The sequence below is a fragment of the Silurus meridionalis genome, chromosome 7, assembly GCF_014805685.1.
Source record: "Silurus meridionalis isolate SWU-2019-XX chromosome 7, ASM1480568v1, whole genome shotgun sequence".
NCBI lineage: Eukaryota > Metazoa > Chordata > Actinopteri > Siluriformes > Siluridae > Silurus > Silurus meridionalis.
Window position 1 is genome coordinate 25,529,259 of NC_060890.1, and position 13,432 is coordinate 25,542,690.

Consider the following 13,432-nt stretch of genomic DNA (forward strand, 5'->3'; position numbering starts at 1 on the left):
CGCTGTCCCAATTGTCCCTGAACGTCTGCATCACATCTGAATTAGTCATCAATGTCCCCGTACACACAAAAACAGGATTTCTCAACCACTTAATTGGGGACTGGTCTGGCTGGAGAAGTCGAAAGCACAAAGTGCTCCGTATTTCATGTCCTGCTGGAGGAGAAGTCGCTTCATCATCGATACCATTCTCCAGTCAGTAAGTGAACAAACAGAGAGACACGTTAACTAAAGGGATCCGATTCATTATTTCTCTGTGCGTGGCTGCTTTTCTGTTAATTACACCGTGTGTGTGTGTGTGTGTGTGTGTGTGAATAAAAAAACACAAATATGTAGATGCTAAATGCAAAGGCATTTATCTTACAGCAAAGAAAAACGTGTAATGAAAGAAGCATGAACATGAAACCACAGTGAGGATGAAGACTGAAGATCGTTTCTGATTGAACACTGACCAGAATATAGAAAAACACTAAATGGACACCTGAGCAGAAGATTGCTTTGTGCTTCTTCTTGATCCACATCGAGTTTCCTGCATAACCTTGTTTTTACACCAACCAGCGCTGAGTTTCCTGAACGCTCTGCAGAACAGGAGATTTATTCTTATGTTCCAGCTTCGATTTGAAATAGCGATACTCGGGAACATTGAGAAAATGACCGAAAACATCTAAAATCATTTACATGATTTCTTGGGAACTGAATCGGAGGCCATTAGCTGCTGAGGAAGAAGTTTCCACACGAATAGGAGCTATGAGGTTACTGTGGAAGGTTCCACACAAGACCTGTGACTACAATTGTCATAAGCAATGGAGCCATCTTTAGTGGTAACCTCAACAATGATGGAACTGCAATGAATGGAGATCTGGTGTTGAGAACATTCCCTTTTGAGTCGAGGTTTCTTCCTCATGATGTCCAAGGGGCGTTCAAGTCAAACTGGGTCTGTGTTTATAAAAGAAAAGGACAAATTTCAAGGAGTGGGGAAGGAATTTATTTTTTACTATATTCCCCTGCTACATTTATAAACTCATCCTTGGACGGCCTGCTTCACTTCGTCATCAGGGAACAACTACAGGATCGTCAATGACGGCCATCTTTAAAACGTTTACACCCTTAAAATGTCCTACAGTGTCTGAACATCTCATCACCGTACAGCGCTTTAATTCTTCAGTAGACACCTGTGGGCTTTACACCTTAGTTCAGAACTTCATCACCACACTCTGTTCCATGCACTTACACCATTGTCGGCCATCTTGATTACCGGCCAATCAGTAAAAGGACACGCTAGCCAGAGTAGTACTGCCACGCTAGCACCTATTTTTATACCGGTTACTTTCAAAGTCCCAGTTTGACTTGAACGCCCCTCGGATATTCACAATCCATTTATTTCTGCGAAGCTGCGTTGGGACAATTAAAAAGGCTGTACACAGAAAACTGACTTGAATAAAGCAAAAGACAACAACTGAGCCAGTTCCGCGGTTTAATGGCGTATAGACTACGTACCCGTGATCAAATCGGAAGAGTTTCTCCTCCTGTAAAAGTCTCGAAAGGAAGAGAAAGGAAGACTGAAAGCAGGATTACGTTATATGGTATAAATATAAACCCATCACCCGCTTGCAGAAGCTCAGCTCTAGAAAAGTCGTCTTTTTTGCTTATAAAACCCCTGAAAATTATTCAAAATATATTACTTTTCTAGTTAAATATAAAATAAAAACGTTGGAAGAGCTTCAGGGTTGTTAAAAAAAAAAAAAATTATCCAAAATGCAGAAAAAAAAAACAGAATCCCTTCGGTGTTTATAAATTAACGTTAAAACGGGACGCTGCCCGATGCGACCGCTCGCCCCGCTGTGAAGTAAACCCACGCTTCCACAGCTGTCTCGCGTGTTTAACGACATTTGGAGTGTAATTACCGTGCTGACCAAGTACACACACAAACAAATCTAAAATTCCTTCTTTTAGTGTCACAGTAGCCTATAAAAGCGTCCGAGAGCTGGTTAAAATCCCCGCAAACCCCCCCGTTACACACAACCCTCCCCGTCACCACGTTTAGGCTAAATGATCTCGGAAAATAAATCTCGTCTAACTTCGGAAAACAACAACAACAACAACAAAAAAAACGTCCTCCACTTCGTCCTCGGTCTCTTCATGTTTAAACGTAGCGTCCCGTCTTTGCGTCCAAGACGTTCCCTCACGATTGCGTCCAGCTGACCGGAACCCAGTGCATCTCTGTTTCCACCTTCTTCAGAGCCTGGCTGAGCTCGCCGAATGCTCGCGCCAGCTCGTCGTTCACGATCACCAGGTCGAAGAGATGACCGTACTGATCCTCCATCTGCTGAGCGCTCGTGATCGTCTCCTGGAAATCTTCGTCCTGAAAAACAAACGGAAAAAAACCCAAAAACGTTTCAACTTCCTGTTTCACGGTTACTGATCACCTCATATGCCCCACTCCAAGAATCTGTAGGACAGAGAAATCTACGCTTCTTTTAGTTTATTGAAGCGCGATGAAGAAATGCGTGTTTGCAGCTGCTATTACACAATAAACAGGAACTAACGTGTGTCTTTTGAAAACCTTTACAACAAAATTAAATGCTAGTGTTTTTTAACATATACAATTATTGTTCTTGAGATTCTATAACATTAAAAACATTCTGAGTTTTTTTTCTAGAGAATGGAAAATTGAAGACTAAGGGGAGGTGGTAGCTCAGTGGTTAAGGCATTGGGCTTTGGATCAGAAGATCACAGGTTCAAATCCCACCACCAGCAAGCTGCCACTGCTGGGCCCTTGAGCAAAGCCCTAAAACCCTCCCCTGCTCAGTTGTAAGTCGCTCTGGATAAGGGCGTCTACCAAATTTCGCAAATGTAAATGTAAGATAAAGAGGCCATGACACCAACACATATAACGCATTAGTGACTTATCTGAAAAAGTCTAGAACCAGTAGACTTGAAAAGAAAAAAATCAAATATGCGAGGACCCAAAGAGTCTAGTACCAGGAGACGCGGGGGTCTAGTACCAGGAGACGCGAGGGTCTAGTACCAGTAGACACGAGAGACTAGTACCAGAAGACACGAGAGTTTAGTACCAGGAGACATGAGTCCAGTACCAGCAGATGTGAGAAATTCCAGTAGCAGCAGACCTGAGAAAGTCTAGTACCAGCAGAATGGAGACAAAAAGACTGAAACCGTCAGATAAATTATTCATTTTCCTACAATATAAAACCCAGTATGTTTTATTCAAATGTAATCCTTTAATCTAATCTGGTCTCAGGCCCTGCAGACCTTCACGTCCTCGCCGAACCTGTCAGGATCCAAACTGTTCATGAACTCCTTCGGAACGACCCATAAAAAAACCTGCTCAATAAAAGACGCTTAAAAGGCAGAAAGTGCAGTATGTCGTTGTGGCGGATATGAGAATAAACGCTGCTGGAAAATGATGAGGCTCCTCACACTTTCAACAGGCGACGCACTGAATCCGAATGCATAACGGATCAAGAAACCACGTTACACGATTAACGACCCAGACGCGTAAAAAAATAGCGTACTCCTTAAACCCTGAGCCTATACAAACATACAGCCGGGGACGATTTTTTTACGTCTTATTCCATCTCCTGGTTGATCCGAGGTGAACTTCTTAAGAGCAGCTGTCGGTCTCCATCTTGTTCTCGCTCTCTGGTCTCGTGGTTCTTGTGTGACCAGGTTTTAGTGCTAGTCCTCGAGAACATGGCAGGGTTTGAGCGGCTTTACCGATTTAGCACAGGATTTTTATTTTGATTTTTTTACTAGCCGAGGAGCCACAGATGAGTAAGAGATACGAGGTCCTGCCAAATGCATAAAGAGAGAAATAGAGAGCGATTTCAGACAAACAGGAGTTTGCCTAGCGGAGTATCAGGAAAAAACACAAAAAAACGTTAAACGGCTGTAAACTAAACCAATGGTGTGTGGCCAGGCCTGGACTGCAAACAGCTTTCATTCCTCTCCACTCAGCACCAGATCTCCACTCTCACATCCCTCTCTTTTTATATGAAAAGCAAATGATTAGTTTCATCCCCCTTTTTTTTTTCTCCCACAAAAACCCAATTTGCTTCCCATTTTTTTCATTGCCAGTTTCAGCCCAGTTATCGTCGTATGAAGGCCGCAGGACAAACTTCAGTCCGTTGTTTAAGAATCTCGAGGATTTTACAACCTGAGATGGAGGATTACACAAATCAAAGCATTTTTCACTTCTACACCTCATCAATCAATCAGAGTAGAGAAAAAAAAGAAGCTGTAGCTTCTTTTAATGTTGTATATCTCACCACACTGCACACTAAATCATCTCAGCAAGTGACATTCAGCACAAAGACATTATTTCTTCACATGTCCTATTCAGATATCTGGAGTCTGAGCGCTGGGTCGGATATGATACAGTGCACCTGAAGCAGAAAGGGTTAAGGGCCTTGCTCAAGGGCCCAACAGTGGTACCTTGGTGGTGCAGGGGCTTGAACCCCTGACCTTCCGACCCTGAGCTTTAACATAATTACCATAAACTCAATATACAATTCTTCCACCGAATAATACAATATATACAATAAACAATAATATAAAAATTATATTATATAATTAAATTCTATCTATCCATCCATCCATCCATCCATTAATCCATCCATCCATCCATCAATCAATCAATCAATCAATCCATCCATCCATCAATTAATCCATCCATCCATCCATTAATCCATCCATCTATCCATTAATCCATCCATCAATTAATCAATCAATCGATTCATTAATCCATCCATCCATCCATCCATCCATCCATCCATCCATCCATCCATCAATTAATCCATCCATTAATCAATCAATCCATCCATCCGTCCATCCATCCATCCATCCCATCAATTAATCCATCCATCCATTACTCCATCCATCCATCCATCCATCCATTAATCCATCCATCCACCCATCCATCAATCCATCCATCCATCCATCCATCAATTAATCCATCCATTAATCAATCCATCCATCCATCCATCCATTCATCCATCCATCCATCCATCCATTAATCCATCCATCAATCAATCAATCAATCAATCCATCCATTAATCCATCCATCCATCCATTAATCCATCCATCAATTAATCAATCAATCGATCCATTAATCCATCCATCCATCCATCCATCAATCCATCCATCCATCAATTAATCAATCAATCCATCCATCCATCCGTCCATCCATCCATCAATTAATCCATCCATTACTCCATCCATCCATTCATCCATCCATCCATCCATCCATCCATCCATCAATTAATCCATCCATTAATCAATCAATCCATCCATCCATCCATCAATTAATCCATCCATCAATTAATCCATCCATTAATCCATCCATCCATCAGCACCCAATTCTTCAATTTATCTATCTAAGTATTGACACCTTTCCGTCCGTCCATCAAAGTATTGGCACCCAGTTTATCCATCTATATATCCATCTATCCATCCATCTATTCATCTATCCATAAATTTTTTTTTTAAGTATTAGCACCCCATCCATCAATCTTAAAGAATTTGAGGTATATTGAGTATCTTATTGAAATGATTTGGTTACAATTTTTCCGTTGAAGAAAAACTAAATGTCAGAATACAGATGTGTAACACTGAAGGCCAGACTGTAAACATCTCCCTCAGCTTCACTCACGCCTGAGGTTTTTCCTCAATATATTTTCATCTTCCCCTCGATCTCTCTATCAGGCGCTCGATGGAAAATCGCTTGTTATATCGATTGCTATAAAGCGCACCTGCCCTCTGCATTAAAGCCGGTTAAAAAGGACAGACGTGGTTCAGCAGAAGGTTCCTGCTTTTTATATTCCCAAAGTCACTTAATCCCTGATTAGGTTTTCTTCCTCCCTGCTCTCTCTTTCTCTCTCTCTCTGTCTCTGTCTCTCGTTTCTTTTCGCCAGCTTCGCTTTGCTCCGTGTTTCTCTTTAAATTCCAGAGCGTTTACATGCCAGACCATAAAACGTCCGTGTCTCCTTAAAATAATATGTGATGATACCCGGAGCTACGTAACGCCAAAAACTCCTGAAAACAGAAATAAAAAACATGAAACACGTTGAAAAAGGTGAAAGATGAAAAACGCTATACGAGTGGTTTTGAAAGAGGGAACAATGCAGGAGAAGTCTGGCGATGGAGGAACAATGAGAGGCCTGTTTTCTCCTCTCTGACGCTCTTGCTGCTTTATGGCTCTAACAGACCGGGTGGAGGTATTTCTCTGGGAAAGAGATAGAGCGAGCGGGGGGACGGGATCGAGAACGGGACGGAGAACGCACCGACTGCAGCATCAAACAAGGTTCTTCTTTCATTCCGGCGAGAAGACGAACGTGTGCGAGATCCTCTGAGAGAACGTTCCTTTGGAGTGCTGCTGCTGCCTGAGTGTGTGTGTGTGTGTATGTGTTCACAACAGTGAAACGAGGTCACGCTGCTGTTTTATTGACAGCGTAAGCTAGTTTACTAGGCTAACACGCGAGCACGCCTCCAATAGCAGGATTTTATGTGTCGTCACCGTCTCCCATGGCAACTGGAGTTCACCTCAGGTGCAGGAGCTGCTGTCTGTGAAAGCGATCAGACTCCGTAATCGTTCACACACACACACACACACACACACACACACACACACACACACACACACCCATAAACTAGTCCTATGTGTACATAGAGTGTGAGTTCCTAATTGTGCACATCTTACACACACACACATCTCACACACACACATCTCACACACACAAATTTAATATAATAAAGAAAAGGAAATACAATTTTAAAAAACTATTTTTAGAAAAAGAAAAGATATAAATTAATAAAAAAATGTATTATTTGGAAATATATTTTTTGTTTTTGTATAATAAAATGTTAGGGTTTATTATTCCATGACTTTTGTTTTGTGTTGTATTTTGCAATTTCCTTTTTGACTGTTTTGTTTATTTATTTATTTAGTATATTAAAATGTGTTTTTTATTTCATGACGTTGTGGTTTTATTTTGTAATTTTCTTTTCATTTTATTTATTTATTTGTGTGTTTGTTCATCTATTAATAAATTCATATTAATTTACTTTCTTGTATAATGTTGTAGTCTAATTATTCATGATTTTCTGGTTGTGATTTTTTCAATTTTACTTTATTCATTTATCAATTTATGAATTAATTAATTGAATAATAAAATGTTTGGTTTTAATTATTTCATGATGATGTGGTTTTGTGTTGTATTTTGAAACGTCCTATTTGATTTTTTTGTTTTACTTATTTATTCATTTATTCATCATAAATTGATAAATATTAATTAATAAAATAATAAAAGAATAATAAAATGTTAGGTTGATTATTTCTTGATTGGGTGGTGTTTGGGTTGTATTTTGTAGTTCCTTTTTGGATTCTTGTTTCGTTGGAATTAATTAATTTATATTTTTATTTATTTTGTTCAATTTTTCTCTCTATCCATAATAAATTCATTGATATTAATTAATAAAAATAATGATAATAAAATGTTGGGGTTTGTTATTTCATGACTTTGTGGTTTCTGTGTTTGATTCTGTAATTCCTTTTTTTATTTTTATGTTTTTACTGTTATTTATTCATCCATCCATCCATCCATCCATCCATCCATCCATCCATCCATCCATTCATTATTTCCCTGATTGACACAGAAGAACGTCTCACCGTTAAGGGTCTGGACGAGTCCCTGTCTCCTTTCCCTGAGATGGTCTGAGCGTTCCTCCTGGTCTCTCTCAGACGCTCGATGGACGGAGGCTTCACGAACACCACGAAGGGCTTAAACTCGGCCGTGCGGAGGTGCTTCAGGGACTGGGAGAGAAAGAATAAAAAATAAATAAATAAAAGATTAATAACAATAATAATTATAATAATAATAATGAAAACACCATCAATCACGAGGGTGGAATGGAACCTGTCAGGGAGTCTACTGTCCGATACCATCATCAGTCACGATTACATTTACAGACATAACAGAGAGGATCATTCACACTGAGCGCTGAGCGAATGAGACACCAGGGAAAAAGAACGCTCGCTACTCTCGTCCCGAGTCGAGAAACTGAGACAGATCACAGTGCAGAGAGAGAGAGAGAGAGAGAGAGAGAGAGAGAGAAAAGCAGGATGAAGTAGAAAGCTAACAGGAACGTTGGCACAGTTTGTCCTCTTCTTTTCTCCTCTCTCTCTCTCTCTTCCTGTCTCTCGAGAGACGAGAAACAGCTCTGGACCACCGACGCTCGTGAAGCTCACTCGGACCCGGCCGGGGATTTATTTATTTATTTATTTTATGGATCACGATGAAAGGATGATGGAAACGCTAGAAAATGATCTCGTGACACTTTTGCTTTCTAAGTCACATCGTAATATCTGTCCTTAGTTCCTCTCGTCTCAGTTTATACAGCGATTAGGCAGAACATTACCACATTAGGAGCGGTGAGAAAAGTCTGGGGATTAAGGAGTCAGTAAATGTTCACATGACAAATATAGCAGAATAAAGACGTGTTCTGTTTCTTTATATTTTGGTAGGAGTGATTTTATTCTGTTTATTCTTCATATTATTTAGTAGTTTTCGTCTAAAATCAGTCGAAACACCACTTTAAAACACAAAATGCACATTCACACAATCGGGGTCGTAAACCAGTCTCCCAGAGTTCACATTTGACAGGAATTTGACTTGATAACGATGATGTAAGCTTTCAGAGGACTGGGAAAAAACAAGCAAACAAACAAAAACAAATATATACATAAGAAGCAAAGGGGCAATCGTTTGTGTTGGAAGGGTACAGGTTCATTCATTAGTTACAGTTCCTGGGACAATAGCTTTAAAACACAACTATAGAGTGTGTGATACGTGTGTTTATGTTTATATGTGACGTGTGTGTGCTCTTCGTGATGCATTCGTTTCCATGAAGGGTGCCATTACTTTTGCTTCACTTTAAACAGCTAGTAAAGTGTGTGTGTGGGTTGTTTAGTGGGATGAAGGTCAGGTAGTGGTTTGTGATGTGTACACACCGTGTGTGTGTGTGTGTGTGTGTGTGTGTGTGTGTGTGTGTGTGAGACTCACGTGAGGCTGAACATCCAGAAGACACACTTTGTTTTTGGTTAGAACTGACCGAACTGAGTCCAGACTCGTCCCGTAGTAATTTCCCTTATACTCGCCATATTCAACAAACCTGAAACACACACACACACACACACACACACACACACACACACACACACACACACACACACACACACACACAATTAAAACCAATGTTTCATGTGCAACAGAATTAAATCTGAATCTATCCATCATATACAATTGAATATAAATTAAATGTCTCCTTTATATATATATATATATATATTTCTATTCTTCTTTTTTTTTCTTTCTTTCTTGAATGCTATCCCCGTCTCTGTCCCATCATTAACCCAATCCTGTTCCTAACACCATTCTCATTTCGTCCCTGTCCCCATCTTTTTCCCCTAATGCCACCCTCATCCTGTCCCTGACCCTGTTGCTGTCCCCATGCTCAACACCATCTCCAGACTTTGTCTCCATCTTTTTCCTGTCCCTGTCTGACTCCCCAATACCATCTTCACCCCGTCCCCATCCTGACACCATCCTCATCATGTCCCTGATGCCATCGCTCTCCTGATCTCAAACACCATAACCATCCTGTCCCTTCCCCCGTCCCTGACGCCATCCCCTTTCTTGTCCCCGATGCTATTTCTATCCGTGTCCCTATCTCTGTCTGTCCCCACCCCAGACGCCAACCCCATCCTTGTTCTCAATCATGTCTCTTTTCCTCCTCGATGCTGTCCCGTCCTTGCTTCCTGCGCTGTATATAATATATATACATAATAAAATACCAACAGTCATTCCTTCTCCACCTCTCTCTCTCTCTCTCTCTCTCTCTCTCTCTTTCTAAACCCCAAAACAACAGTAAGTATTTTTAGCAGAAAGGTTAAAAGAAAGAGAGAAATAACTCTGAGACAAACGAATGTGGAAAGAATGTGTAAATGACAAAGCCGTCCGCTGTAGTGAAAGAACAGCAGGGAAATCTGCTAATGTTCACTTACTCCAGCAGGAAAGAGGGAAAAAAATCCACTCTCTATTTTCGAAAGCGAAGTGTGAGCCGCAATTGAACGTTTAATTGTGTATCTGCGCGAGCTGGAAGACGGTCTCACGTCATTAAACAAGGCAGGAGTCTATAATCGTACCCCGAGTGACCTCATTAACCTCGCTCTAAGCTTTTCCTTCAAAACAACACCATTAGAGTCGAAATTAAACAGTAGATACGATGGGGTTTATCCAAAAGTATGTGGACACCTGATGTGCATCTTCGAGTTTCTATTTGCTCCCATAAAAATCTTAATTCTTCTGAGATGATGTTCCACTGAATTTTGGAAAGATTTGTTGCTCATTCAGCAAAAAAAAGTAAAGTTAGGTACTGATGTAGGTGAGATGAGGTGAGGTGGCCTTATTTATTCATTCATTCTTCCCTTTCTTTTATTAATTCTTCCTTTCTTTTATGAATTCTTCCTTTCTTCCTTCCTTTCATCTACCCATCCATCCATCCATCCCTTTATTCATTTAATCTCCTATATTTATCTCTTTTCTCATTCAATCTCTCTCTGTCCTAATTCAATTCATTTACTTCATTCTTTCCTTCCTTCCTAAATAAAACTTGGACTGGAGACTCCTTCCATCAGTATTAAAACTTTTTCTTTAATACAAAAGACGTCACCATGTCCCCCGTTACACATCTGTTCTGAGTTGTAAAGATTTTAGTAATTTTTCACTCCTGGTTTATTTCCTTTATTTTGATGTAAATGAACAGAACGTGTCTTTACGTGACTTTTCTCCATCTGGGAGTCTGAAGTTAAACTGATAGATGGTGTGAGAGCTGGGGCCGGCTCGGTCTGGCGTGTCGTTGGTGCGAGAGCGTGCCATGGCCAAGTCCGCTTTGTTGGGTGCTAAGAAGAGGTTCTTTACTGTTAATGTGACATTTACGGTAACCGAGTGCTCCACAAAATGGGTGTTTTCTGAAAAGCTCGTGTAAAAAGCGGCGGCTGCTGAACGAGTTTAGAGTCGTGTGGTGTTTGTTGTGTTCGAGAGCGGCGTGTAGATTGCATGTCGGATCGGGCGGAGGCTGAGGCTCCGAGGTTTTCGAGGTAATTCGGGACGATGCCTTTTTTAGCCCTGGAGCAGGGTTTTCCTTGGGAATGCCGATGTTTTGGTGTGAGAACGGCGTGTTTCCCGCTGGATATCGATCGCGCTGGAAAACACACATGCACACTATATATACTTTGAGCCCTACTATGGCTTCACCACACACACACACACACACACACACACACACACACACACACACACACACACACACTCTATCCTGTCTCCTGTGGTGGAGTCTAATTCTTTGATGAGAGTCTGTGGAAACACATCCATCATCATCAGACCATCCAGAAACATCAGCTTTAGAGCCACATGACAGACAAACACACACACACACACACACACACACACACACACACACACTCACTCACTCACTCACTCACTCACTCACTCACTCACTCACTCACTCACTCACTCACTCACACACACACACACACACACACACACACACACACACACACACACACACTCACCACACACTCACTCACACACACTCACTCACACACTCACTCACACACACTCACTCACACACTCACACACTCACACACCTCACACACTCACTCACTCACTTGTTGTTATGGAGGTCGGTTTCAAACAGGTTCTTGGAGATGAAGTGATACTCCACACCGTCACTCTCCTGATTCCTCTTTGCTCGAGACGTGTCTAAGAGACAGAGAGAGAGAGAGAGAGAGAGAGAGAGAGAGAGAGAGAGAGAGAGAGAGAGAGAGAGAGAGAGAGAGAGAGAGAGAAAGATAGATTTATGAAGATAAGAGAAAAAAGAAAAGAGGAAAAGAGAGAGGAATTAAAAGGAAAAAAATGAAAGAGACAGATGAACAGCAAGAGAAAGAAAGGGAAAAGAGGGAAGAAAGAGAGAGAGAGCGAGAGACAAAAGACAGATAGAGAAAGAGAGAAACAGAGAGAGAAACATAAGATACAGGTGGAAATACAGAAAAACAGGAAGAGAAGAGAAAATGGAGAAAGAGACACACAGATAGAAAGAGGGAGAAGAAAAGAAGGGGAGAGAGAGAGAGAGAGAGAGAGAGAGAGAGAGAGAGAGATGTGGATATACAGGGAGATATAGACAAAAAATAAGAGAAAAATATAGAAAGATATACAGACAGAGAGAAAAGGAGTGAGGAAAGAAAGAGAAGGAAGAAGCAGAGGAAGAGAGAGTGAGAGAGACACTTTATATCATTTCTTCACAGAAACACACACTATAGAATCTAAATGAAGTCTTGTGCAACCCTTTATTACCCTTTATTTAATTTTGGACAGTAAAATGTAAAGTGTGTAAACAGACACTTCCTCCTTCCTCCTAATGATCAATACTTCATGTTTAAACTGACCCCTGTGTATTTCTGTATTCAGTCTCTACACAATAAAGTGTTGCTGATGCTGATAGAATACTCAGTAATCAGTGTGTAGAACTGAAGAGAAATAAAAGCCCTGTGTATTACAGGCCCGTGTCCCTGCTGAGGTTTTTACAAAGCAGTAAAGCCAACGACTCGACTCCATTAACTCAACCTCAACTCCAGTCACTCGGACTCGACTCCAGCAACTCAACTTCAACTCCAGTGACTCAGACTCAACTCCATTAACTCAACCTCAACTCCAGTGACTCAGACTCGACTCCATTAACTCAACCTCAACTCCAGTGACTCAGACTCGACTCCAGCAACTAAACCTCAACTCCAGTGACTCAGACTCGAATCCAGCAACTCGATCGCAACTCCATTAACTTAGACTCGATTCCAGCAACTCAGACTCGACTCCAGTAACTCGACCTCAACTCTGGTGACTTGGACTCGACTCCAGCAACTCGACTCCAGCAACTCGACTCCAGCAACTCGACTCCAGCAACTCGACTCCAGCGACTCGGACTCAACTCCAGTGACTCGACTTCGACTTAACTCGTGACTCGACCTCGACTCAACTCCAGTGACTCAACCTCCACTCCAGTGACTCAGACACTTGGACTAGACTCGGGCAACTTGGACTGAGGCCCAACGACTCCGACTCGGCTCCAGCAACTCGACCTCAAATCAGACTCGACTCCAGGTACTCAGACTTGACTTCAATGGCTCTGCTCCAGTGCCTCGGACACTTGGACTAGACTCCCTGGCGACTTAGACCTGGTTCTAACGACTCTGACTTGGCTCCAGCGACTCAAACTCGGCTCCAGACAGGGTCGCAGGTCACCGTGCAGAGTGTTTAACGAAAGCTGGGGAGGTCAAAGGTCACTTCATTACACTCCTCAAAAT

At 41.5% G+C, this 13,432-nt stretch overlaps 1 protein-coding gene across 2 annotated transcripts in view; it reads right to left on the bottom strand.

Annotated features, from left to right (window-relative positions):
- Positions 1-330: 330 nt before the first annotated feature.
- mpp7a (MAGUK p55 scaffold protein 7a) overlaps positions 331-13,432 on the bottom strand; it is a 93,978-nt gene continuing 80,876 nt past the window's right edge. For both annotated transcript variants that reach the window (XM_046852963.1, XM_046852964.1), the window contains exons 14-17: positions 11,741-11,834; positions 9,075-9,183; positions 7,682-7,825; positions 331-2,359 (exon numbers count right to left, since the gene is read on the bottom strand). In XM_046852963.1, coding sequence (XP_046708919.1) covers positions 2,180-2,359; positions 7,682-7,825; positions 9,075-9,183; positions 11,741-11,834 — 527 coding nt within the window. In that variant the 3' untranslated portion in view covers positions 331-2,179. The remainder of the gene's footprint in view (positions 2,360-7,681; positions 7,826-9,074; positions 9,184-11,740; positions 11,835-13,432) is intronic.